Source organism: Syngnathus typhle, linkage group LG7 (assembly GCF_033458585.1).
Source record: "Syngnathus typhle isolate RoL2023-S1 ecotype Sweden linkage group LG7, RoL_Styp_1.0, whole genome shotgun sequence".
In the NCBI taxonomy this organism is placed as follows: Eukaryota; Metazoa; Chordata; class Actinopteri; order Syngnathiformes; family Syngnathidae; genus Syngnathus; species Syngnathus typhle.
Window position 1 is genome coordinate 7,914,477 of NC_083744.1, and position 26,858 is coordinate 7,941,334.

The 26,858-nt window shown below is 41.1% G+C and overlaps 4 protein-coding genes and 1 non-coding gene across 7 annotated transcripts; 3 read left to right on the forward strand and 2 right to left on the reverse strand.

Moving 5' to 3' along the window:
* The first annotated feature begins 4,056 nt into the window (after positions 1-4,056).
* Positions 4,057-8,835, forward strand: tgm2l (transglutaminase 2, like). The gene is made up of 15 exons (XM_061282983.1): positions 4,057-4,213; positions 4,279-4,446; positions 4,713-4,928; positions 4,994-5,112; positions 5,337-5,465; positions 5,572-5,749; positions 5,892-6,033; positions 6,112-6,215; positions 6,585-6,727; positions 6,810-6,909; positions 7,026-7,171; positions 7,478-7,607; positions 7,710-7,870; positions 8,114-8,250; positions 8,343-8,835. The coding sequence occupies exons 1-15, from the start codon at positions 4,195-4,197 to the stop codon at positions 8,503-8,505; spliced, it is 2,055 nt and encodes a 684-aa protein (XP_061138967.1). The 5' UTR covers positions 4,057-4,194; the 3' UTR covers positions 8,506-8,835.
* Positions 8,836-10,072: 1,237 nt separating this feature from the next.
* On the forward strand, positions 10,073-10,155 carry trnal-cag (transfer RNA leucine (anticodon CAG)). Its single transcript has one exon. It is a non-coding gene; the product is annotated as a tRNA-Leu (tRNA).
* An 850-nt stretch (positions 10,156-11,005) lies between these two features.
* pllp (plasmolipin) lies at positions 11,006-15,055 on the forward strand. The gene is made up of 4 exons (XM_061283013.1): positions 11,006-11,402; positions 12,705-12,878; positions 13,267-13,383; positions 14,530-15,055. Exons 1-4 carry the CDS (start codon positions 11,247-11,249, stop codon positions 14,635-14,637), a joined length of 555 nt encoding a protein of 184 aa, XP_061138997.1. The 5' UTR covers positions 11,006-11,246; the 3' UTR covers positions 14,638-15,055.
* arl2bp (ADP-ribosylation factor-like 2 binding protein) lies at positions 14,986-17,443 on the reverse strand. 2 transcript variants are annotated; one of them, XM_061283012.1, is made up of 7 exons: positions 17,326-17,443; positions 17,004-17,073; positions 16,846-16,907; positions 16,653-16,759; positions 16,205-16,290; positions 15,849-15,945; positions 14,986-15,755 (listed from the first exon to the last, which is right to left on the reverse strand). In XM_061283012.1, exons 1-7 carry the CDS (start codon positions 17,342-17,344, stop codon positions 15,657-15,659), a joined length of 540 nt encoding a protein of 179 aa, XP_061138996.1. In that variant the 5' UTR covers positions 17,345-17,443; the 3' UTR covers positions 14,986-15,656. The 2 variants fall into 2 exon arrangements, with proteins under 2 accessions (XP_061138996.1, XP_061138995.1); XM_061283011.1 differs by having other exon boundaries at positions 14,986-15,765.
* Positions 17,444-18,001: 558 nt separating this feature from the next.
* Positions 18,002-26,187, reverse strand: rspry1 (ring finger and SPRY domain containing 1). Of its 2 annotated transcripts, XM_061282987.1 has the most exons (16): positions 26,026-26,187; positions 25,629-25,696; positions 24,891-25,545; positions 24,393-24,445; positions 23,035-23,147; positions 22,678-22,804; positions 22,538-22,596; positions 22,148-22,214; positions 21,939-22,070; positions 21,730-21,845; positions 21,290-21,433; positions 21,107-21,218; positions 20,902-21,004; positions 20,658-20,810; positions 20,361-20,465; positions 18,002-20,085 (listed from the first exon to the last, which is right to left on the reverse strand). In XM_061282987.1, the coding sequence occupies exons 3-16, from the start codon at positions 25,283-25,285 to the stop codon at positions 19,989-19,991; spliced, it is 1,776 nt and encodes a 591-aa protein (XP_061138971.1). In that variant the 5' UTR covers positions 25,286-25,545; positions 25,629-25,696; positions 26,026-26,187; the 3' UTR covers positions 18,002-19,988. The 2 variants fall into 2 exon arrangements, with proteins under 2 accessions (XP_061138971.1, XP_061138972.1); XM_061282988.1 differs by lacking the exon at positions 25,629-25,696 and having other exon boundaries at positions 26,026-26,179.
* Between the last annotated feature and the right edge of the window lie 671 nt (positions 26,188-26,858).

Sequence of the window (26,858 nt, forward strand, 5' to 3'; positions counted from 1 at the left end):
TTGATTCACCAGCATGGATAACTCACATTGGTCTATCCTGCATAGAATTATTAGCACATTTTCCACTGTGAGTTGGTCGTGCTAACCAGTGCACCACCGAGCCGCCACTGTGCATCTACTTTACAAATTCCTGCTATGGTCTTCCTGTGATTAGTTTGAAAAGCTCATCTGTTATTAAGGATAACACATACAAGGACGCACATCCTTTCTGTGTGTACGTACATGTGTATTTGTCTTTGTGTGCACACACATCCGTCACTTCCTCACCAGAGCACATTCTTGGGTCTCTGACATGACAGTGTCACGATTACAAAGTAGAAGATAAGAAATATTTCTGCCGACTTACTGTCAATGTGCATTTTTGTTTGGAAATATGCTCACCCAGAAAGACGAAAGCATTTCATGCCCACCCCAACTTCCCTCAGTGACTATAAAAAGTATCATTTGTCTATAAAACTGTAATAAAGACAGCTCTGCATTATGTTATATCCTAATTAACATGAATCCCTGGGATTACAAGCCCCTTCCCGTCTGCGTCAAAACCAATCTTCTCATAAACTACTGTAAAGAAACATGATAAGTAATGATCTTGTTTTTATTACTGTTATCCATATCCTAATTAACATGTTCCCTGGGGTCACAACCCCTTTCCCGTCTGCATCAAAACCAGAACACTCTACTGTTTGTTGTTTTTTTATTTGTCTTTAGTTGTGAAATGGTTCAATCAAAAAGGTTGGTTCGACAAATTATTTTTTGGGTCTCATTAGAGCAGGGGTCACCAAACTACGGCCCGCGGGCCGGACACGGCCCGCGGGACCGTTTAATCCGGCCCGCCAACCCTGAATAAATTGTATTATTAAACTTTTTTTTTTTTTGCTCATTTTGCCTGCAATGACTGCGTTTCCCCAGTAGATGGGGAAGCGCTCGCCTGCGCATTTACTACCGGAAGCCGTGTCAGAAAGCTCGGTGCACACTCACAAGTGCGTGTACGGACATGGCGCACTCGCGCTCTATTTGTATCAGTCCCGAATTTAGAGCGTGGGCTGTGACGACAGCATTCTTGTAATTTGCGCGCTGAGCTTTCAGATGCAGTTTTGCCCTAAGGCCACCCACAAACCTTCCCCTGGAATCCTTCCGTTAAAATGTCGCCCAAGTAAAGCAGGGTGAACACAGTGCCGAGCGTTTAAAAGAGCCAATTTGGCTCGACGTACGCGACGTGACGTTCAGCCACATGAACGTCAACATCTACCCGTCACAGATCGAGGTAAACGGACCAACACCTCGGATCTCGCGTAAGAATTGCCACAACAAATTTTACTCCAGACTATGACGCACTATCAAACTTTAACAAAAAAGACAGCGGTGTCTACAAGCCTACTGGAACCTACAAAAGGATTATAAGGAAGGAACACAAGAACTTTAAGAGACTGCTCATATGTGTCAGAGAGGTTCTGCTCTGACAACTGAGCTGAACTTTTATCTGTTAAGATTGTGCATGGCACAACAGAAAGTTAATGTTCCATGGTTTTTTTTCTATGAAGAACCCAGAGAGAGTTATTTAGTTATTTATTTCCTGTTTTTTCTGTGAAGAACTCAGAGAGGGTTTAGTTATTATTTCATTCATTAATAGTGTTATTTGTTTCCTGACTTTTTTTCTGTAAAGAACCTGGAAAGGGTTATTAAATAACCGTTATTTGGTTATGTGTGGCTTTCTGGAAAACAATAAATTTTTTAAGCTCCCCTACGATCGTCACACTTTTTCTGTTACAAACTGCCACCGGCCCGCCATCAGAGAAGGGAAAGGTTATGTGGCCCTCACAGGAAAAAGTTTGGGGACCCCTGCATTAGAGGATTTGTTTATTCATCAACAAATTATTTTTGGGGTCTCATTAGAGGATTTGTTTATTTATCGTCAAATTATTTTTGGAGTCTCATTAGCGGATTCGTTTATTCACCGCTTATCTATTATTAAATGACAACCTCCCTTAGAGTGTCACTCAAGTATGAGCATTAGTGTTTTTTTAAAGGCAAAAATAACTGAAATAGCTTTTATGTTAGATTGTGCAGTGAACTGCGTGTCATGTTGCAACTGATCTGTGTGTGTGTGTGCCTGTGTGTATCCGTAAACAGGCATTTCCATTGACATTGAAGGACGCAATCTACATTCAAGATGAGTTGCTGGGTGTAACGGTCTAAAGGGTGTTGGTTTTTTAGTTTTTAGATTTGCACACTTAGTTGTCATCTTCTTTCCCATGAAAAGAAATGGCGTCACGTTGATTTTGTGAGAAATTTATTGATGTATTTATTTATTTTGTCAAGTAAAACATACATCACTACGTCAGATTAATATAGAAATACCTCATAGAATAAAATTCCCACAAAAACAATTTGTCACATACTGACAATTTGTGAATCACCATTTGTGAATTTACCAGTTTGCTTTTCTTCTGTAAAACATAAACTGTAAACGGATCAACAGCTAGCTTCGATTACGCTGCAAAAAACAGGATGGGCACAGCTGAACTACTCATGATAAAGAAAGGGTTGTAAAATAGCCACTCACTCCAATCCATACATCTGTAAAATGAGTTTGAAATTATATAAAAAATGAATGGACAAAGTTTGGGCATACATAGAGATGAAATTTGCTATAGACAATTCGAAACATTTTTTACCGTGTATATTAGCACCCAGAACAGTGAGGGTTCACTATATCGTGAACCTGTGAATGTAGAGGAATTGTGACTAATGGCCTGCGGATGATTCAAACCTAATCAGTAAGAAAGTGAGAAGTCTGCATGACACTGACGGTCTGTTGAGTTATGGACCGACTGGCTGTGTTAATTCCTTGGGATACGAGAATGAGGAACTCTGACCTCGTGGAAACCCGTGTTGCTGCTATGCCATACACGCAACATACAGTGTGCGCTATATGAGGCAATGCAAAAAGTCTGCTTCATGAGTGCAAAATGGCACTGGATCCATGACGAGTCTTCAGTCTTGGCAATGAAACGATGACCCGAGAGGTCAGGTCAAAAAAAGAAAAAGAAAAAAAAAAAGCTCCATGCAACAGTGTTGACTCATTCCAGAGTAAATGTTGAGCAAGTGTTACGAGAAGAGGTAGTTACAAAGCCAGTGATCACAGATTTCAATAGGTCACTTTGAGATTTACATATGGGAATTGACTTATGAATAAATTATTATTATTATTGTTATTATCCATCCATCCATGAACTGTACCGCTTGTCGCTTGTCGTGCTGGAGCCTATCCCAGCAATCATCGGGCAGTAGGATCCTCGATTAGGGCCCGAGGTGGAATCAAACCCGCACCATCCTTACTGTGAGGCGGTCGTGCTAACCAGTGCTTCACCGAGCCGCTATTATTATTATTATTATTATTATTATTATTATTATTATTATTATTATTATTATTATTATTATTATTATTATTATTATTATTATTATTATTATTATTATTATTATTATCCATCCATCCATTATTATTATTGTGAACAAACCAATTGGAAGGAAACTTGTACATATAAATAAATATGTTTCCTCAAAATATTGAATGCAGAACAATACAATAAAGTTTATCTAGTGGTTAGGATGGCTCTTGCATAAGCAGGTTAGGTGGAACAAAATATTATGTTGTAACATTAATGAAAATACTTCGATTTTTTTGGTCATTTGTATTAATTTATTAATAGCCTGTTGTTTTCTTTCTTACAGTTGATTTTGAAAATATTCCCAAAATAACGCCCAAACCAAGGTGAAAATGAAAATTCCAATACAACATACGTAAAATTTTTTAGAATTTCGTAAAGCAAAATGTATTCAAACAACCAGACAGTAACAGTCAAGAGTTGAAGAAGCTATCCTGTCAGTGGAAACTCAATGTCAGTGGCCTCAAATATTCAGTAAAAAATAAACAAAGCGCCCAATGATTTTCTTTCAACGATTACACGACAAATACATGAGAATGTGCAGCTACCGGAAGAGGAGTCCTTTTGGGAAGTCATGATGGAGGTCACGTCAGGGTGGAGTGTGCTGTAGGAGTCAGAGTCATACAGTGGGAGGGTCGGTCAGCCTGTATAAATAGAAGACAGAGATGCATATGAAGGCAAGTGTGTGAAGGAACTTGAAGACAAACGTGTGAAGCTACCTGAAGACAAGCTTTTGATTGGACAATCAATGATGGCACACTATAGGGGTGAGTCTGTCTGTGCCTGTCTAATCTTTCTATCTATCAATAATGCTTGCTCTATGTGTCATTAGGTAACATTTTGGATATGGACCTGAGATGTAGTGAGAACAACTTGGCTCACCACACCAGGGAGATCGATTGGGAGCGCTTGATTGTGCGTAGGGGTCAGCCCTTTGCCATCTCCGTGCAGTGCTCTGAGTCTGCGCACTGCGAAAACCTGGCTTTGGTCCTGCACCTTGGTGAGTAAACGTAATCTTGAACTCAAGCGGTTGGTGGGTTAGAAGGTCAGCCTTTTAGTTCTGATGTAAATATTCACTCAGTATGAAATGTGCTTTGTTAATTCTGGTGTCAAAATTGGGATCTTGTTGGGCACTTTGGTTCCATGGTCAGTCTTCCCAATGGAAAAACCGATGTGGTCCAAATCCAGTTTTAGCGCGTTACTGGAGATGAGGCACGACTGATGAATGAATGTATTGACATCATTTCTCACATGTTGTTTGCTCAGGCAAGCAAGATGAGGTGATCAAGGTTGAGAAGGGCAGCCGCAGCAAAGACGGTTGGTGGTTTACGCAGGAGAGAGGGCTGCTTACTGTTCACAGCCCGCCGAACGCCATCATCGGCCATTACCGCCTGGACGTGTTGGTGATGTCACCCAATGGGCACGTGTTGGAGAAGAACGACAAACATGACTTCCACCTGCTTTACAACCCCTGGTGCAGAGGTAAAAAAAAACGATGCTGGTTTACGTAGCTGCAAGGCTTATCTCATGATGATGTTTTGAATTAGATGATGCTGTTTACCTCTCTGATGAGAACCTCCTTCAGGAGTACATCATGAATGAGAATGGGATCATTTACGTGGGCTCCTCGAGCCAAATCCGAGGCCACCATTGGCACTTTGGACAGGTACGTGCATGTGTGTGGACAACCTGAATGGTCACAACCTCACAACAGCAGAGACGGTCAGCCTCATCATAAATTGCCCTCGTTGGATAGAGGAAGCTCTTCGAGTGAGGGTGTCAGAATGTAACCAGCCCACACAAACAAGAGCGTCACCCGTTTGCAGTTTAATGAGAAAAGTCTAATCCATCATCTCTCCTTCCTCCTATTTGTGTGCTATTTTCTCACAGTTTGACGACAACGTGATGGACATCTGTTTTCAAATCCTGGACAACTCCAATGATGCATTGAGAAACTCAGAGAAGGACTTGAAACAAAGATGCGACCCGGTTTACGTTAGCAGGATCATCTCAGCCATGGTGATGACAACAACAACACACTTTCCACTCTATGGCCCTGCAAATGGCTGCTGGCCAGTCCAGAAGGTGCCTACCAACCAAAGTCAGCTTCTCTCCATGTGTCTAGATAAACTCCAACGGGGACCGGGGCGTATTGGTAGGCAAGTGGGAGGAGCCGTACACTGGCGGAGTCTCACCTTCAAAATGGACCAGCAGCGTTCCGATCCTCCAAAAGTGGAGCGATGGCAGGGCCAGACCGGTGAAATACGGCCAGTGTTGGGTCTATGCTGCTGTGGCCTGCACAGGTGAGCCTTTGATACATACAAAGTCCCCGAGCTGTTCTTTTTGCACAACTTGCTGTCTAACAAGGAATTGAACAGCAGGTGTTTGATCCATAAATAGACAAATACATTTCTAAGAATGTCCACTTTTTTGCCTTTCTGACAGTACTGCGTTGCCTGGGAATCCCGACACGTCACATTACCAATTTCTCTTCAGCTCATGACACTGATGGAAACCTTTCTGTAGACTTCTTGTTCAATGAAAAAATGGAGAGTCTTGATTCAAGAGGAAGGTCTGACAGCACATGGTAGGGAAGCGCTGACAAGTTCAATTTAAAAGAGCTTTCATTGTCATGTCATTGATCTCTCTCAACCTCCCGTGTCAGGAACTTCCACTGTTGGGTGGAGTCCTGGATGACGAGACAGGATCTCCCACAGGGAAATGATGGCTGGCAGGTTTTGGACCCAACTCCGCAAGAATTGAGTGATGGTATATTTTTTTCTTATCTCTTCAACTGAGGGTAAAAAAATATAACAATTCAAATAGACAAGGTGTAATTCTCTTTGTTTTATGTTTAGTTTGACATTAAATGTCAACTGGGAGTTTAAACACACATTGAAGCCTCTTTTGTAAAAAAAAGTGTTCAGTATTTTCCAAAATATTGATTATTGTGAGGTGAGCTGAGTTCACTGCCAATATACAACTATAAAATCTGAAGTCTGCGCTTGCAAGTCGAAATTGGTGAAAGACCCACTTGTATCTCAAAATATATTTGTAGAGTCGCTGTAAATGCCATCTTATTGGTGAATAAACACATGCGTTCCTACACATCAATTACGAAGACATTTTACTTCTCAGGTCAGTTCTGCTGTGGTCCATGCCCTGTTAGAGCCATCAAGGAGGGCAATCTGGGCGTCAAGTTTGACGCCCCCTTTATATTTGCTGAGGTGAACGCTGACATCATCAACTGGATTGTCCGAAGAAACGGCGAGCGTCAGAAGGTGAGCCTTTATACATTTAGCCTTAGCCCTCTAAGAAAGCGTACATGTATTTTATTTCAAATAACGATACTTAACATGACAGATCAGAGTGTCCGAGGACAGTATTGGCCTTTACATCAGCACCAAAAGTGTTTTCAACAACAGCAGAGAAGATGTCACTTTACACTACAAATATCCAGAAGGTTAGTGAATTGTATTGCCAAGCAATGACGCTTGAGTAGTTTCATGTGATTCTTTTTTTTTACATGGAGTTTAATTAATTAGCAAAAATTAATGCACATCTGTATGTTTCACCCAGGCTCCAAAAAAGAGAGAGAGGTTTACGAGAGGGCGGGACGTCGAGTTAGAGAGACCTCCCCTGAGAGGACAACACCAGGCAAACTGCAGATGACCATCAAACATGCCAAAGCTGTATTCGGGTCAGACTTTGACGCCGTTGTTGAGGTATGGCAGTGATAAAATGAATACACCTCATTAATGACACAGATTCGAGTTCAATTGGAAATTGATGGTTTATCATGCAGTTCTAGGAATGGTTCAGTGCGTATTACATTTCACTACGTAGTTCATAACAATAAGGTATGTGATCAAATTATGTTTAGTATATTAGGGGAAGTCACCTTGCCATTTTTTTACAAGGTAATGATGCCCTGCATTGCTTGCACAGCACCGTAGATAGCATTGAGTTAGGGATGTGTTGTTTCTCATCAAACCATGGCAAAAACTCACATGAACTGATCTCAATTGCAGTTGAAGAACGAAGGTGGAGTCGAAGCCAACGCTCGTCTGACCTTGCTGGCCACGTCGGTAACATACAACTGTCTAGGCCGGGGGGAGATTGATAGACAAACCAAGAACGTCTCTGTGCCAGCCCACAAAGGTCGGTAAATCCAAAACATGAAAAACATGCAAGTGTAACCTGGACTTGCATGGGTGTTTTTGAAAGGAGATTTGACGTCTTTAAATGATGATGTGTATCCAGTTCACAAGGAGGTGCTGCGTGTGCGCTACGACGACTATGCCAAGTATGTCTCTGAACAACCCATGGTCAAAATCAGGGCGCTCCTGGAGATACAAGGGGAGGACAATCCCGACATGGCCGTGGCCAATATCCCGCTCGGCTTGCCTGAGATCCTTGTGGAGGTGGGTGAAGGCTTACGGCATGCAGGTTGCCCAGGTCTGACTGTCCCTGTCTCTATCTCTCGCTTACCATAGACCCTCACATTCCACAACATAGTTTCTGTTCACATAGCATGGTAACCCCCCTTGGCCGCCACTTTCATTTATTTTTAAAGGTCTCAGCGCGACCCAGTACCAAACGGCCCTTGGAACAGCACCAGGCCGCAGACCATTGACATCACATGACTTTTTTCTATTGTTATGCAGGTTCCAAGTAAAGCCGTTCTACATCAACCAGTGACTGGCTCCATCTCCTTTACCAACCCTCTCCCGGTGCCCCTGAAACGAGGTGTTTTCACTGTGGAGGGGTCTGGCCTGGTGTCCCCCACCGTGGTCAAGATGCAGTGAGTACAGACTTGAAAAGCTATCGGCCTACGGCGTTGTTACCATAGCTCCATTCATAACATCTTTTTCAACCACTTTCCTTTTCTTTTAGCGATGACATCGGCCCAGGTCAGAAAATGTGTGTCAAGCTCAGTTTTACCCCCACGCGGGCCGGCATGAAGAAACTCCTTGTGGACTTTGACTCAGATCGCCTCCAAGACGTGAAGGGAGCCGCTACAGTGATGGTTGGCCAGTCTTTCAGGAGATTCTATTAATCATAAAAAAAAATATTGTCAGCTAGCACATGCAACGCAGTTTAAAGCATCACCCAAAAATGATTTATGCTTCTACTTTATATTTAGGCTTTATGCTGCTACTTCACATTCCCACATAAATAAATCAAATGTCTTCTATGCACTGCAGTGCAGAATTTAAAACACAAATGAGCACTTGTACAATAATAAAATCAGCAGCATCATATTCATATCGCAAATCAAATGTCTTTTGCTTGTATGCGTGGTAGAACTGATTTATTCCTGAAATGTGTGCACTATTCAAAGATGAAATGCAAGATTCTTTTAATAAAGATTGTTTTTTGAACTGATTATATGGACTGCTATGTTGACTAATGCTCAGACATCAGAAAGGCCAATGTTAGGGAGACATTCATCCATTCATTCATTTCTGTACCGCTTGCCCTCAAGTGTTGACCAAACTAAAGGTTGACTTGATTCTTTAATCTCACACTTGATGGGCGGGCGGGCACTCCAGAGGTCAGAACCATTTGTGCACAAGTCATTAAAAAGTCAATTTTCCATTCATTACATGTCCCTTTAAATAATACCTGAGAAAATTTTCATTTTCATTTGCCTATCTCCAATCCTCTGCCGGCAAATAGGTCCTTTCGGCCTCAACTGCTGTGATTTTTCTTTCTTACTCAAACTGTTAATGTAAATGGAGAGAAAATGTTTTTTTCCTGCTTACTGAAATGCAGAGTGCACACAAAAACTATGGTAGCCCTAAAGGGTAAAATTTCAATGTAGAAGCAATAAAGGCCTGCGAGTTTGCAAACATCCGCTTGACTCATGCTGAGAGTTGACATTTCTGTCGTCCATGTGGCAAATGTCTCATAACAGAGTAAAGACGTGCTTTTGGTCACTTGAGTGAAGGGAACATTTTGACCTTTGCACCAGCCAGCCACTAAAAATGGTCTTTTAAATTCATTGAGGAAGGCTTGGGTTTTGTGACAACTTGTGCTGTTTATTGTTCTAACTTTAGAAAATGATTTATGAACAACTGTTTTCTGATTGATGGTGAAAGGATTCCATCCATAAAGCTCATTCTCCTTTTTTTTGGTGTGTGATTTATTGTTGGAACTTGACACTGGTCACCTCTGATGTTATTACACTCGAGAATTGTTCAACTGTTTCTAAAAACACTGTACAGTTAGTTTGGCCCTGTACATTAAAAAACGTTGATTCATTAAAAAAATATTTTCAATCCAACAAGCCTGTTAAAGATCCACAAAATTATTTATTTATATTATTTATTTATATTATTATATATTTTATTTATGTATCTTCCGTAGCGCACCTCACGAGCGTCGCGGGTTCGCAAGAACCAGCCGACGTGGTGCAGTAAGCGGGGCGACACCCTGAGGTCGCCAGCCAATCGCAGGAGATAGGTCGAACAACCATTCGACTCTCAATCATGAAATATGTTTGGTGAGCATTACATCGAAAGCAGTTTTAATATTCTCCAGTGGAAGGAGGTAGAGGTCCACATTTGGTTTTAGCAATTGTAAACAGTACAAATAAAAAGCTATCGCCGTTCGTGAAACATGTCAGGATGGCCGAGCGGTCTAAGGCGCTGCGTTCAGGTCGCAGTCTCCCCTGGAGGCGTGGGTTCGAATCCCACTTCTGACACAACATTTTTGCATTGGCAAACAAAACCCTAAAAACATATTGATTTTATGTTTTGAAGAGATTTATGTTTTTGGAAACAAGCGAAAGCGGGTGGAAGCCACTGAGCTAATTGGTAAACATCTATCAAGCTCAGCATCTGAAACGTTGCCAGAACGGCATAGATATAAAAAAGAAATCAAGTTAAAAAAGATGTTTTTGGATTTTATATTTATTCTATATTTTAAAATAATGTTGAAAATTGAAACTACATATATATCAACGAGTGCCCAATAAAACAAATTTCTGAAAAAGAACAATTTGTTGAAAAAAGAAATAATTTATCAATCACTTGTTTTGACAATAGATTGGATGAATTAAACATGAGCACCAGTAACACGGTCTTGGAGTACTAAATTGCGTAAGAGTTTAGACACGCACGTTTCATAATAATTACATTTGTGGTATATGCTACTTGTACGTTATAGACCAAAGCTGAAGAGTGAAAAAAAAATGGTAGAGCATGGGTTTATGGTGTTTGTCCTGCCTCTTTAACCAAAAGTGCATCAAACTCAAACGGGTTCATCCTTGGCCTTTTGCCAACCAGCCCCCTCTACAAACCTTCACGGAAGTCATTCAGTTTTATCATGTTGGAATTATCCTCCTCGATCCAGGGTGACCCACAGAAATTCATCTAAGGTCAGATGGGATCCACCCTGAATAGAACATAGACAAGGCAAACATGCATTATGTATCCTGCCTTGGAAACTTATCTTCAGGGCTGCCGCTGTGTTACCTTTTGGCCTGTCCTCCTCCCACTTTTCAAACATTAACAGGTGGCGAGGCCTCTGGCAGTCACATGGGAGGAGTCATCGGGAATTAGCAGACAGCGGCAAACAGCAAGAGTATGGCACTCTATGTGCAACTGTGTGTACGTGACACGGGCAGACAATATTTGATCCTGGAAGTTTCACTGCGTACCTTGCTTGTTACTTTTTCATCCGTGTATTTGTCTTTTTACCTATTAGGCTTATTTTTATTTTTCCCATTGGAGACTTCTCTTTTCCTTTTCCTTCTTTTGCTTTTGTTTTATTATTTCAATTATCAGGTCGAATATGGCAGATTTCCCTTCCAAGGTTACCACGGAGACAGGCTCCCAGAACGCTCAGCAGGGGGGCAACAGCTTCAGCGGGCTGGCAGCGAATGCAACCGCTAGAATGGACATGTCTTTCATTAAGAGCATCCCATCTGCCCTCATGATGGCTCAAATAGTGAGTGCTTTGGATGGTTCACATCATACTTTGCTTTATTATAATTGAATAATATCCTGGTGAAACACTTTATGTGCTGTGACAAAGTGATTGGGAATGTGATGAGGTCATTGTTCTGTTACACGCTACCTGTTTGGACAGTGGACATGTGACCTACTGTTTGACCAGTGTCACCTCCTCGGATGATCGCTTTCTCAAACTGGAACTGGGTGCGCCAAGTGTTTTTTTATGAGCAGCCACCTTCGTGAACGCTAGCTGAAGTGAAATCAAGGCCATCGGGCCACTTAGCGGCTTTTTAGACCTGCTAGTTATATTTGACCAAGCACCATTATGATGCGCGTGACTATTCACATGCCTGCGGCACAAATCATTAACTTGTGCTGGTCTTTTATGAGCTCAAATTTGTAACTGACTACGCTCAAACAAACATTGAGTAAACTTGCACAATCTAATGAGCTCCAATACTAAGAATTCTGCCATTATTTAGAAAATGTGATGAAAATATATTTTAATCTGTTATTCAGTGAGATGCGCCTGTACAATCAGAATCTGAATCCTCATCATTGGCCAATATATTAAAAACACACTAGGTAGTCTCCTAGTTGGAGCCATTCTAGTTCAACAGCAAACAAGCAAGTATAACACAATATACATTTAGGATATAAACATTACAGAAAGTTCTTAAGCAATGTAAGGTGTCCAGTAGTGCGGCAATACATATAAATGTGCAACTGATGCAAATCATGCATTTCAAAGCGTTTCTGAAGAATTTGGGGGGTTTATATATATTTCGCGGACCCTCTAAGATATGCCCCCGCTACCCCATGCCCTCCCAACCTTCCAAGGCAAACATCCTAGCTCTACCAGTGTAACCAACATTAACGCTGTCTGCGTATAAAAGGTTTAACTGTGCCAATTTGCTGACTGACTAAATGTGTGCGACCAGTGTTATACGCTCTCTCAATGACCCCTCTAAATGTTAATGAGTATTTAATACTGCCTTGTGTAAAAAAAAAAAAAAAAGCTTGCATGACATTGTCTTGGCAAAGTTGATTGGTTGATTCAGGTCTCCGGACTTAATAAATAATTCTATGTATATGTCTTAGTGAGGAGAAACAGTTTGGAGAATGAATGAATGAATGTTGATGTTAAGACAATACGTAATATAGCCTACTGTGTAAGTTATAGGGAGGAACAACATATTTAACAATCTCTAAAATTAGACAGTGAGATCATTGAAGATGTTGAGACAGTTTGTTGACTCACCTGACCTGATGTCTTGTGTGTGTTTTACCTGTGCAGGTTTTGGGGCTGCTCCACTGGGCGCTGATTGCCAGCTCGCCTTACATGTGGGCGCCGGCCAATGGCTGGGTGCTGTTTGTGGCTGTCACTTTTTGGCTTCTCACCAGCATCCTGTTCCTTATGATCCTCTTTGGTGCCCAGAGGAGACTCGCCGCTGTGCCTTGGCCACTCGTGGTACGTAGGGGCAATGGGAGGTGGAAAATAATCTGTAATAGCATGAAATGATCTCATGAATCATACAGTACATGGCAAAAAAAAAAAAAAAAATGGGTAGAGTCAAACAGTTTGTCATCGTGTAGGTGGATTCACATAGCAGCATTATTGAAGATTTCCATAGAAGAGAAGAGAGAGAAGAGAAAAATAATGTGGGAGATACCTGCCATAAATATGCCAATAAATCTGTGTTACTTGAGAGTAATGAACAAAAATAAATATTGAATGTGGAAATATGTACATGTATTTTTTTTAATGTCACTAAATATTAAGTTAAGAGGTGATGGCGTTACACTCGGGCTATTGCGACATTGTTGCAATATGTGTCTGCGATGTTTTCCTTTGCTAGGTGATGGTGTACCATGGAGTAGCCACAATCCTCTATCTGACCGCCTTCCTGGCCAATGCCACATCTGTTCAGCCCTTCTACCACAGCTACTTTTTTGGACATATGGCTGCTGCTGCTGTGAGTACACTGTGACACCGGACACCTCACACCCACATACGCAAGGCACCTTTGTCAAACTCAAGGCCCGGGGGCAAGATACGGCCCGCCACATCATTTTATGTGGCCCGGACAACAAATCGCGCATCAAATTCGTGTGTCATTACTAGAATTGCAAATTGTCTTCACTTTTAATAATATATATGTATTTCTAATATTTGACCCGTTTTTACTAGTTTGATCTGAAAACGAGTTGTCAGTTTGTTTTGTAGCTTTTACTGTACATATATAATATGAGGTGCTCATACATTTATTTGGGTTGACAGTCATAATGGCCCTCCGAAAGAAGCTACGACTACAATGCGGCCCGCGAAAAAAAACGAGTTTGACACCGCTGTAAGGCATTCGGATGAAAACTATTTGGATGCATTATCTAAATTAATTATTCAATTTAGATCGCTGAGGTCAAACAAAAATGTCCACCCGTCATTGTCCATGCCGTCAACAAGCTCATATATTGGTGTCTGGCTGAAACTTTCTAGGTCACAGTTCGGTAAATTTTATATTACAAATCTATAGTGTTGAAAATGGCTTGCACTCTTTGACAATGTAATATTAATGGTTGAACTTTTGGGGAGTTTTACTGAAAAGTGATCATTAATTTTGGAGGCACAAGAAGGCATTACTTCATGCTGGCATTTCCCTGTTACATAAATTAATTTACAAAATAAAGAACCCTGTGGAATCTTGACCAACATGCATTCCTAAAATCTTACATAAGACAATTGCAGGTAATATGAAGTTGAATGGAAATCTAGTTTGTTTTGGTGAAATGGGAATGTAAACACACCTTATTGACTTACTGGTATTTTATTGCTTTACTTACTTGCTCCTCAAATATAGTCAAGGTGTGGAAATCTAAGGTGCGTGCAGTCATGTAGCCTTAAACTAAAGTCCACAATGGTTCTCTTTCTTACACACCCACCCTTGGCCTCTGTATTCTAACAAAAGTGTTATCAGTAGCATGTGTCAAGCTAAAGGCCCATTATAGATAAATCTTACAAGCCGTCACACAATAACATAAAATGGAGCGTGGTTACCTTTTTTTTAGTGGTCATTAGTGTTACCTGTTGATATGCTTCATCCATCTTGTTTCCGTCCCTGCAGTTCTTTGGCGCCGTGGTGATGGTGGCATACGGCGTCAGTGCTTTTTTCTCCTATTTGGATTGGAAGGGAGATGGAGGAAACGCCGCCACCAGTACAGTGCCCACCTAAGAGTCAATGAAAAGCCTCACAAAGACTATAAAGCAAGATTCTATTCATGGTTTAAGCAATCAGCAAGAAGTCACATGATTGTTGTTGCCCAAGGATCGCAGATTACACTCCACATTCTTGCCATAGACCAAAGCTGTTCTTCCTTTGCTCAAAACCAACATGCTGCCTTTCATCAGTACCTGTCTAATACGGCTTCAAAATTCACTTTTTTTTTCTCAGCTCAAATTTGCTATGAGACACAACACCTGTAAATATATATTTTAAATGCGAAAACGGCACTTACATCCTTTTTTAAACTTGGTGAGCACTGGTGCTCAGTTATGCATATGTACAAAATAAACAGCAATGTTAGCTAAAAGGCTGTTTATTAGAAAATGTCAGTATTTCATCATGGACAAATAAACTACACAAAACACTATTTACATGTTTAAAAATCACTTTCACAACACAACATTCAATCCTAAGAATAAATATTGCAAAAACATAAGGACTTCTTGAATTGTCACAAACTTAAAATTTATATATATGTACATAGATATTTCTTTTAGTCTCTGCATGTCTCGTATTTACTCAACAAAAAACCTTGAGGATTAGTACCAGCAGTAATATTTATGACAAAAAACCCTTCTGGTGTTTACGAATAAAGATGACCAATATCAGTGTATCATGCATTTTTCATATTAAATCGCGTTACAGGAATGAATAGAAAATGAGCTTTTAGGGCTGTTTTGTACGCAACTATACTTTTCAAGGGTCGACCTGTGGTAGCACATTGGTGCATTGTTTAGCACTGTTGCAATGATGACAAGCCTGTTTGTGGGTTTTATGTTCTTCTAGTGCTTGCGTGGGTTCTCCGACATCCTCCCAAGGTGCAACAACATGCGTTTGAGTTTCACGGAACATCGGCCATAGGTGTGAGCGGTTATCTGTTCCTATGTGTCAGACATGAGCTTCATGGGTGATCACAAGTTAGCATTACGATTGATCAACAATATGGCATACATCCTCTATCATGTGTGTTACTCCAACTGATTGGATCCAGATTGGCTGGAGGCTGCAGGGCTTAAAGGAGTGACTACAAGTCCTTGGCTCAGGTCCAGACTTCGTCCCTCCTTTTCCTAGAAAATACTAAATTACATTAAAATGCACCCAGTACTAAAAATAGTCAATAAACGCAATCTTTACAAGCATCTGTTTGTACCGCAACTCACCACTTTGTACTGCAGAACCATCTCCTTGAAGGCCAGAAAGTCAATAAAGGACAGCAGGATGTCAACAATATCACCAGACACCTCATCTTTGTGCTGCCTATAGGTGGACAGGAGAGAGGGACATTGTGGGAATCAGTTTTCAACACTAGTGCCATCTAGTGACCAGTTGTGTTAATCAACAATGGAATATAGGAAAATACCGTGTCGAGTGGCAGTTTATAAAAAAAAAAAAAGGGAACTGGGGCTAAAGAAGTATTTTGAAAACGGAGGAAAAACTACATACCCAGTTGAGTACTACATTGTTTTCAGCCTCTGCACATGTTTTCAGCATTTATCAATGTGATATCAATGCTTACATGAGATGATCAATGAAGGTAGACATAATAAAACCAGGGATCCTCCTGATCAGCTGATGCTCCACATACTTCTCCAACTGTTCCACCTAAACACAAAAAACAAATGGGAACACATATTAAAGCAGTCATGCTATTAAAAGTGGTGGTTAAGACCGGTGAAACCCCCTAACTTCTGGTTCGGGCGGCACAGAAATATTGAGAGAGAAAAAAACATTGTAACAGAGCAGCTCCAAATGCACGTTTATCAGCCCCAACAACCAACTAGTCACAGTTATGAATGATTAAAGAGTCTTCAATTAACGTAACATGTATATTTTGTGCGGTGTGGAAAGAAGAGAAAACCAACACACAAACAGGGACAAACAAACAAACTCACTAGAGGAGTGCAAAAGTTAAAATTGAAACACCGAAACTCAAAACTAAGGCGGAAATGCTAACTACCACTCACATATTCATTGAAAATGGTCATGTAGCTGAGCTTGTTCTCTTCGGTGCAGTCAAACTCTTTATAGTGTTTCTCCATGAAGTTCCGCTGGAGTAGCTGGAAATTCTCCTCTAAAGAAAAGAAACAAAAGTTCATTCTCACAAAAAGCCTGTGCATCACGACTGAATAGGGAGAGCCATTTCCATTAAAATCTCACCCATAATGATGTCTTCTATGCAGCCAATAACAGAGTCGAATGCAGTGTCTGCAGATGAGGAACTGAGGGCAGAACAAAAGACATCGGTTCACATTCACAACACGGGAGACTGACATGTGCTTCTTGAATAATCGGAATAAAATCGATGTTCAACCAACCTAGAAATCGCAAAGGTTTCGTCCTCCATGTCAACCATGTCCACAATGTTGTCGCCGGAGCTCTGCACACCTGTGGCGGGGAAGAGGGTGTGAGGCGACGTTTGCTTTAAAATGTCAACCTCTTTAGTTCGTCAGAGCTGTGTATTACCTTAAAAGTTTAGCTCTAAACTCAACGCTAACGTCAGCTAGCCGGGCTAGCGTAGCTCCGGCTAGCTAAACACGCGAGTAAATGTATATAATAAATGTTAATATATATTTTGGGGTGATTCGGATTCGTACTTGTATCAAATTCAAGCGTAACCAAGTACATTTTCCCACTTACTTCGTCCCTGAATGTCCATGTTTTAGCGTTATTGTGGAGTCGTAAAATAGTGAAGGAGTGCAGTTACCAAGGAAACGACTACCTGGTGCTGCTTTAAATCATGTCTGACAGAATCAAGCGTGAGCAATGTTAGTTCCGCCCATGCACGCGCTTGATGTTGCATTCGCGGCTTCTGCCTTCAGATATTGTCCGATATCAGCTACTGTCATTGTGCATATTAAGGTTATAATAATTTGGATTTTTATTTCATCATAGTTACTTATTTCTCTACTTTCCATTTATTTCTTTATTTCAAAATTTGTATTTATTTTGAAAATGTTTCATTTGAGTTTTTATTAGTTTTACTATGAGTATTAGTTTTTTCTTTAAATATATGAAGTTTGTCAATGAGCATTATACAATAAAATCACTAATGCAATTCAATGTTTTTGTCCACCATTGCATTGCATTGACAGATATTTATTTAACACTTGGTCAATAATTTGTCAACACACACAGACACACACACATACACACTGACCTATAATGTAGATTTGTGAGAATATGAAACTTACCTAATTGTGAAAGCAGGTATTCAGCCGGCGTTATTTAAGTAATATAACTTAGATTTGTAAAGTTCAACAAAACAACCAATGAAAACCAAATGATTTGGCAGGATGTGAGAACTACTAACTACTTTGTCACACAAACATCACACAAACATTTATTACAAATAGCACAATTGAGGATACAACAGTTCTTTGATAAATCACATCTTTGGGAATTCTGGGGCGAAATTCCTCAGTTAATTTGTCTAAATATTTCCCAATTTTATCCTGAACTTCATCTCCAGGAATACAACTCATTATTTCTCTAGGGTCCTCATTTAAGGTGCTCCAAATTATCTGAGTAACTAGACAAGCACTTGTCTCACTGAGCAATTCAAGTCATCTTCAATAATCCTCCCAGTATACTCTTAGTTTTATAGATTTACAGTCATGCATATGGTGGATACATTTCTGTGTTGATCTTGTGAACAATTGAACCGCATCTATTGATAAGCCCCAGAAAGAAAAACGCTCTTGAAAACAAAGTCAACAAATAAAGGTGGGCCGAAATTCATCCAGAAAACATGATATCCAATGTAAAGGGTCAGTCTGAAGCGGTCTCGACTGCTTGTAACGAGGATGATAGATTTGAGGAAGATTTGTAAACAATCAGACTTATTAAGCGTGCCATGATTTGTAGCAAAATGCATAAAAAATAGATAGTAACATACAGATGCCAAACAATTTTCTCCACAAACACTCGGGGGATACTTTCACATTAGTATTAAGAGTAATTTACCACTAAAACAGTCCAGCAACTTCCCTGCAAATTTTTCAATTGTCTTTCTGTTGAATCCCACCACATTTTTTTGTGGTTGGAAAGACGTCTTAATTGTATCTTAGGGGGAGTGGGCAATTAAAAAAAAAAATTATTTGTTAAAAGTCATTAAGACTTGACAGTAGCACAATAAATAAAATGTCAAACTGAAAGTGCCATTTCCAATAAGGTGCTTTTCTGGAGAACCAAGGGAACACAAGCCTTGCGATTGTTTTTTCCTCAGGCGTGGTGGATTTTTGTTAGAGGCACAAGATGATCCAGAGATGGCAGATAGTTTTTTTCTCAAATCAGGTTTATTATGTACTCTACTACTGTTAAACCATAATGACCGTTTTTAGATTTTATTTTTCATTACACCTCTAAAAGGTAATTAAGACATTGTAGCGATGCCACATTTATGTTTCAATCTAATTAAGCAAGCTAAAGACTTACTAAGTTGTTTCCGCTTAAGTTCATTATCAAGGTTAGCCATCTGGGAGCATCTTTTGAATGTACTTGACTGACATTCACCACAGTGAACAATCTAATACTTGAAATAAAGCATAGGGGAACAGAGATTGTTTGAAGTCATGACCGTATCCAATTGAAGGTTGCTTACATTGGCAGTAGTCATTCCTCAGGTGAGACTGGATATTTAACATTCACCGTTGTAAACTAAATGAGGCTTGCATGTTTTTGCTTTTCGAACATTAATGCATCAAATTGTCCAGGATTGTGAACATTTCATATCCATGGGCCATGGATCAGGGCAGAGAGGGACATTGTGAACTGAGGGATGTTTATATAATATCGAGCAAAGACAATGCTACAATGCAGATTCACACCCAGTAATATAAAAATCAAATACACCCCATATTTGTCTGTACCTTAGGTGAACACTGTACTGTATTTGTGACTGTGTCTACCCTGTTCTTTAAGAATCAAAACAATGGCCTCCAAACAGGCGGTATTGTTATTTGTGAGGCGGTCCGCCAACTGTGTTTTGCAGAGAAGTCGTCTGATGTCATCTTGATTACTTTGTTTTGACTCACTCCTGTAGGGTAGGCAGACACACAGTTCAGGAGCATCTTGCTTCTGCTCAGAAGAACACAAGAGGAGGTGTGGAGCTCCTAGGAATTCTGTTCTTGCGGTCATCTCCTCCCTTTCCTATCATCACCCCACCACCAAGACCTCTTCTGACCAGAACGCGCAGTTCTGGTCCGTTTACTGCGGCACCGTCCTCCAAACCGTCTGGGCCGGAGGGGCTTGGAGCGGGAGGAGCCGGTACGGCTTGTGCTTGTCTCCTCACGGGAAGTGTGTCAAGAGACATGTGCAACGAGTCTGACGCGAGTCTGAATGTCTTGGCGACAGAGGGGACACGTTTCTAACTGTAAGGCACACTGCATACACATCCCCCTGGAAAAAGAACAGAGAAGAGACAATGAAAACGTTGGCTAAAAAGGGTCATCAAAAGAGTCATCTGCTCATTTATCGGATGAATCTTGGGTAATTTTCATTTTATTTTACAATTTAATGGGAATGGAAAATTGTAAAAATAACCAAGGCCAAAAAAAAAAAAAAAAATGGAAACATCCTTTTATAGCAGCTGATGAGTCATGCGAGGTGGTCTCATGTAACGCTCTGCATGATATGCCGCTGTTGCTTCAAAATATAGAACTGGGTATGCATACCCATGTCCGCAGGGCCGCAGCTCTGTGTCAGCCATGAAGTCACAGCACAGCGTGCAGCAGTTGTCGCGGATGCTAACTTGTTTCAGTAAAGCCAGACGCCGATGTCTGGATAAAACAGAAAATGTTGTTTGTGTCAACTGATGATGATGATGAAGTTTCCTGTCATAACTCTCACCATTACAACTGCAACGACTTGTAGGTAAAACATGTATTTCTATCATACTTATGTTGTTGCTTTGTGAAATCTCAGTATAAAGCAGTCCAAAGGGGAAAGAAACACACTTAGCTTAATCTTACCTTGGTAGAATGATCTTTTCACTTGGTAGCAGCGAAGCAAAGTCGTTAAAGGTGCTGAACTTGATTGAGGGCGGGTGGCGGAAAGGCTTGGCGCCAAAGTTAAACTCACACTGCTGGTATGACATGAAACTGGCTGCCGCAAAGAAGCCAGACCTGACCAAAAAAGAGAGATGGGGAGGTGCGGGATATCATTTGGGAGAACCTAAACAAGACAGGAAAAAGAAACCATCACGTATGAACTTACGTGGCAGAGGAGAAGACTTGTTTCTCTGGAGGCAGCTGATGTCCATTCAGATAGAAGATCATCTGCTTCTTGCTGAGGTCCAGCAGGAAGCCAATTGCATCTCCTACAAAGATAGGCCATCATCAGAGCATGATCACGACGAAGAAAAAGTATTCCAACTAATCTTGCTACGTGCCAATCAGTAATAATATAAAACATGTCGTACCCTCCTTCCAGCAGGGGTGAGCGTGAGGTTTACTGCGAGCATTGTACCAGATGAGCTGCCTGCAGCCATCATATGCGCACGAGTATTCATCATCGCCAATCCCGTAGCCCTCCTGCGACAGGTAAAATCAGTTGCACAGACGGGGCGAGAAATAGCGGGCCAGCCGGGAGACGGAAGGATTACATGGTTGAGGAACTTGCTGTCCTTGGTGGCCCATCCTATCTGCATCACGCCTGATGTGATGACTATCACCTCATAGTACCATACGCCCGAATCCACGCAGAACGTACAACGCACACTCTCAAAGGACGACGCATCGCACCGGGCCTGTGGTGGGGGAAGAAAAAAGGAATGTGACATTTGTGCTGTGTTTCATTCATCATTGCTACAAATCTGGAAAGGAAAGATCTGGATTGTATTTTAGGGTTTGGATGCAAAAATGCATTTTATTTATCAGGGCTCGACCAATATGGAGTTTTCTAGACCGATGCAGGTAGTAAAAAAATTCCGATAACCAATTATATATATATATAGAAAAATACATCAGTGGAAATACAATTTTGGGTTTTTTTCCCCCATCTACTTAACTATAAACCATTGAAGCTAATTTTAGTCAAACTGACCTCTAATCCACTGGGTGAGATCTTGAGGTACTCGCTGACATCATTGCTGTTGAGCATAGCGTTGATATGGGCGAGGTTGACCTTTTCGTAAGTGAATTGACGGCCTTCTTTCAGGACTGGACGGGAAAGAGGATCAGGTCGTCATTCTCGTCGTGGCTCAATCACGCAAAATCAATGGAGCGGCTTGTCGAATACGCAGGCCAACTCACACAGGTTGTCCAAGCTCCACTGCGAGCAGAATCCGACCTGCCTCTTCAGGTAGTCCGTGTGCTCTGCCCACAACTCCAACACAGCCAGCCTCTTGCTTATACAAGACTCGGATACTGTCATCTTGTTTTCACCTGAGGGTGACAGACGCATTGCTTTTTTTTTTTTCAGTGTCAGGGAATCTCCTCAGGGAGTTAATGAGTGAACTTACTGGTCTGAGAGAACTTCTCCAAGGCAATCAGCGCAAACAGCATGACAGTGGGATGCGCTTCAGAGCTCTTGGGGTAGAAGACACATGAACTCGTCATTCATTTGCATGTTCTTACATTACCTCGCCGAATTCCACATGAGCAATCAGTCACGACGTGATGGGAAGTTAGGAGTTTTTTTTTTGTTAGCTTTAGCTACAGCAGGTTTTTCTCCAGTGAAAGATTTGTTTAGCAGAGAGAAACTTCAAGGGATCCGAGAACTTAGAATAAGTGTAATTGCAGAGGCAAGAATAGTTCAGGGGCTGATTTATTGTTCATCCATTATTGTGGTCTTCTAAAAACAAAATACTTTTATTCAAAGTGTGCCTCTTTTTTATCCCGACAATGCTCACCATGCTCTCCAGAAGGTATTCGAGAGTTCCAGGACTCAAGAGTCCAATACTGGCTGGTCCTTAGGATAGAAGACGCAAATTAGCAGGATAATCGGGTCAGTGTGAAAAGACAACGCAAATATTGAAGGGTGTCACTGTACCAGCCAGTTTCTCAGCCAAGCATCCGAGGACAGCTGTGGTGTTTCTGTGTTTGGCGGGAGTCAGAGCGTCCTGTTGGGCCACGGCCGCACTTAGACTCAGCATGTCCGAGAGTTTCTGGAGAGCATCCTAAAGACAACAACAGTCGCTTACTCAAAGATAGCCAAGTTAATAAAGATGGCACTTGGAAAGTCTTTTTAGCATCGTCAAATGCACGACGAAATTTAATACACGTATCAACAATAACAAAAAATTTGGTTTCATTCATGTAGGTTTTAGAGTTGAGTAATTTACTTTGTCCCCCCCCTAAATTCTAAGTAGTGAGAAAAAGGTTTTAGTAAATTCACTACACGTTTCACCTTAGTGGGCAAGGGACACTCATCCAACAGCAGGGTGATGACTGCAGGCCCAAGTGGGTCATCTAATGGTATCACTCGGATCAGAGACTGGACAACTTCCAACCAGCCGTCATCTAAGAGACACGGAAGACAAGATGCAACTTGAGCTTCGATGCAGAGGTGTCGCAGTATAATAAATCATCGTTTTTGTGCTCCTAATAAACCAAAGGCCTGATTTAGGGACAGTATGTACACACACTCCCAAATACATACAACAAATTTCTACAGTATGTACACACACTCCTGTACATTCCTCAAATGCACTTTGCTGGAACTAGAACATGGGGATTTTCTGGTCTTCTACAACTCAACCACTCCATTATCAGGCCACTTTTACTACTTGCATCTACTGTTCAATCAAGTGGCTCAGTAGGAGTACAATAGGATCCAGACATTGATGTCACGTATCCCACAATGCAGTGCAGCAAACATAGGTAAAGCTGCTTTGGAGGAAACATGTCGCTCCTTTGAATAAAAGCATGACTTTGAGGATGGTCGACAACCAGGGTGTGACAGCAAACGGGAACAAAGAAGTGACCAACACTATACAGATGATCAAAATGAGTGTTGTAAATGGATAGCGGTCATAAAAAAGCCAAGAACATGGCACCGGAGAGGGATTATTCTTATAGTGGCAGTTACCGGCCGTGAAGCGTTCACATCAGGTGAGTCAAATACTGAATCACTTTAATCTTGAACTTGTAACTTGATTGTATAGCACAACAAAATTATTTTTCTCACGCTTTAATAATTGTCTAATGTTTTATTCGTTTACTTATGACCTAACTAGATTGCATTTAGCAATTTCTCAACTCACTTCACACGTGCTCCTTAATTTCACTCAATATGCTTATGCTTCTGATTCCAAAATGATTATTTTCTATTGTTTGAGACGATGGAATGTTTTGAAAGCGCTGCGCCTAACAGTTCGGAACATTGCGTTTTCCTTTCATCATTGGGAGGTTTGTTCAATAACATCAGACTTGTACTGTCATTGCAATGACTTGAAAATGATAATGGCTTACTGATTATTTAGGAAAATCGCATTTGCATTACAATTGGGAACGCAGTGTATGCTTACTTGTCAAGTAAGAGTGTTAGGTCAAATGGTTTTCCCTCACAGAAAACCACAGAAACGTAACGTATCAGACATGGACAATGGCATCTTCATTACTGTTAAATAACTACATTATTCATAATTTGCTTAATTTCACTATATGAGGCAAAGTAGAACAGGGAGAAATTTTCGTACCAGATGAATGATTGACCGATCATATGTCAGCGGACACTTGATTTATCCCTATTGTAAATTTTCTTACCTGTCTCTGCCATCTCGTGTAAAGTGATCATGGAATAAGGTGGTTCTTGATCACTGGTGAAAACACACAAAAATCTGTTTTAGAACGTGAAAGCAGTCTGTGCGTAACAATTGTTAAGAAAACGGCATGGCCTGAAATCATTTCATTTGTTTAATTATTAGCCAGACCAGTTTTTTAGCAAATATTTAACATTCCCTATTTCGTTGAGGAGCAAGTGCTTGATTTGGATGGAAATTGTTGCTGCTACTTGTTTAATTCAAATGAGTTGCTAATTTACAAATTGGTGGGAACTTTATCGTTGGTGAGGAAAGTAGGCTATCTGTGTACACACTCACTTCACATTAGAGCCACATTACTGTGAAATGAAAAAAATGAAAGGCTTATATACTGCAATTGATTCACATTTTGGGGAGGAGGGTTAAAAAGTATTGTAGTCTATAAGGCTTGCTTGTCTTTCATTAATAATTGTCATTAGAGGCAGTGATACGGCTCATTTACTTGTCTACAAGGGTCCTGATGACAGCCAGCGTGTCCAGCACCAGGCCATCTACATTCTGCTTCTTCCGTCGTGGCTCATGGGGGCCGCGCCCCCTGCGCGGGGGTCTGACCGGGTCTCTTGGGCGACCGCTACGAGACTCTCCCGCATCAACCGCTGTGCCCGTACCATCGGCGCGCCTGACTTGTCCTCGAGATGCCCTCGATGTCCCGTGGTGTTGGTCCTCTGCATCGCTGTCCTCCCGGCACACGCAGCTATTACCCATGGTTACAGGGCCAGCAAGCACAAAGGCGAGGGTCTCCCACGGGGAAGGAAAGGTGTTTGTGGAGGAAAGGAATAGCAGAACCTGTGCAAGGCTCCTGCAGGCACAGAAACTGATCCAGGTAGCTACTATCATATCATTTGATGAACTTGGTAATGGGGGGTTCTTGTCCCAAGGGGCAGGGTTGGACTGGCCCAGATGATCATCATGACTCCAAGCAGGGATTTGGACATATGTTTAACAACACACAACAGGGTTTGTAGACCAAGAAGGATCAGGTGATGTGATGAATTCTTTAATCATCATCATCAGCATCACAGAGTTCTGATTTAGAGGTTCTCCTGGTCTCACACAACTTTGGAAAACCAAGGGACCCAAAAGCATTTGGGCAGGACCTACACAAAATATAATTGAGGTAAGTCTTTTACAAATTTAAGGTCAGGCTGTAAAAACCAGCAACAGATAACATGCCATTTACCAATACGATCTGTTGATTCACGTAAGTCTGCCTAATTTCCAGCTTGGGGGGGGGGCTCGTCCCGGCAACTAAAACAGACAGTTAGCGTGTTAGCTTCCTAGCCACCCACTAAGCAACAGTTCTAGCAATGGCAGCTCTAAATAAAACTACAAGTCTGAAAAGTCGTAACTACAGCGTCGCTTATGATTTGAATTTCATTTACATGTAAAGTCACGTCTCCGTACGCCGAAACGTGGCCAAAATAGGTTTCTAGCTAGACAGTGGCTAACCAGCTGCTAGACGACAGACAGCTCAGCAACCATGACTGTCAAACTGCACAAGTTAGCAAACACAAGATGCAGTCAACTAGGCGTAGTGCTTCTGCAGCCAGCCAAGGTAATAAAAAGAGTATATTTACCCAACGAGCTCGTATTCATCAACACGTCATTCTCGATTACCACTACCTTCATATGTTAGGCACATTAGGAAGACGCTAAACGGGACTGCTGTCTAGCAAGCTCCATGCTAAGTTCCGTAGCGTAGGCAGCTAGCATTAGACTGACCATCACTCTCATCAGACGGGATACAGAAATGATTCCGAGGCGCTGTACATTAAAACAAACAACAAAAAACGCGCACGCACAAACACACAATATTTTAAAATTATATCAATCCCACGTTCTGCAATATTTTGTCCATATATGTATATGACGTGTAACATATTTTTGGAAACCAATATTTTTTTTATGATATATAATAAAATAGTAATTAAACAAACAAATAAATAAAACAGGTGTCACCAAACTGAAATGCATTACCCTGACATACTGGGAACGGACAACCCATTACAACACCATTGCAATCCCTTTGAATGCAACCAATATTTTATTCCAAACTGTTTTACTTGTACACAACCACAATATGCATGGAAATTAATGGCTAATAAACAGAATGTGACACTTGTATGCAAGCCTTGTATTCTGATCAGATAACATACTCATTTTCAGAATTGATGCCAGATGTTTTCTTCAAACTCAATAATCTCATGGTAAATAAAGCGTAGAGTTATTGTGATTACATGCGTTTTCAGATAGTGTGTTGTAAATTCGGACAGTCATAGACTCTGCTGCGGTCAAGGGTCGTGTTGAAGCAATCGTCACGGTACATTCCAGTCTTGCCCAGGAGATTGGTGAATTTCTGTGATTTAGGATGGTATGTACACGGTGAAGTTTCAACGGTGGGAGGATACAG

What these genes read in the sequence shown, in the direction of transcription:
- tgm2l (XM_061282983.1), top strand. An exon ending in TCCGCAAGAATTGAGTGATG is followed by an intron (nt 6,216 to 6,584) that starts GTATATTTTTTT and finishes TTTACTTCTCAG; the next exon opens with GTCAGTTCTGCTGTGGTCCA. An exon ending in ACACTACAAATATCCAGAAG is followed by an intron (nt 6,910 to 7,025) that starts GTTAGTGAATTG and finishes TGTTTCACCCAG; the next exon opens with GCTCCAAAAAAGAGAGAGAG.
- rspry1 (XM_061282987.1), bottom strand. Translation starts at nt 25,285, where the DNA reads ATGATAGTAGCTACCTGGATCAGTTTCTGTGCCTGCAGGAGCCTTGCA. An exon ending in AGTGTCCCTTGCCCACTAAG is followed by an intron (nt 22,805 to 23,034) that starts GTGAAACGTGTA and finishes TGTTGTCTTTAG; the next exon opens with GATGCTCTCCAGAAACTCTC. An exon ending in GGAGAAGTTCTCTCAGACCA is followed by an intron (nt 22,071 to 22,147) that starts GTAAGTTCACTC and finishes TGTCACCCTCAG; the next exon opens with GTGAAAACAAGATGACAGTA.
- arl2bp (XM_061283011.1), bottom strand. An exon ending in CATAGAAGACATCATTATGG is followed by an intron (nt 16,760 to 16,845) that starts GTGAGATTTTAA and finishes TCTTTTCTTTAG; the next exon opens with AGGAGAATTTCCAGCTACTC. An exon ending in ACCTTCATTGATCATCTCAT is followed by an intron (nt 15,946 to 16,204) that starts GTAAGCATTGAT and finishes GTCCACCTATAG; the next exon opens with GCAGCACAAAGATGAGGTGT.
- pllp (XM_061283013.1), top strand. Translation starts at nt 11,247, where the DNA reads ATGGCAGATTTCCCTTCCAAGGTTACCACGGAGACAGGCTCCCAGAAC. An exon ending in CTGTGCCTTGGCCACTCGTG is followed by an intron (nt 12,879 to 13,266) that starts GTACGTAGGGGC and finishes TTCCTTTGCTAG; the next exon opens with GTGATGGTGTACCATGGAGT. An exon ending in GACATATGGCTGCTGCTGCT is followed by an intron (nt 13,384 to 14,529) that starts GTGAGTACACTG and finishes CCGTCCCTGCAG; the next exon opens with TTCTTTGGCGCCGTGGTGAT.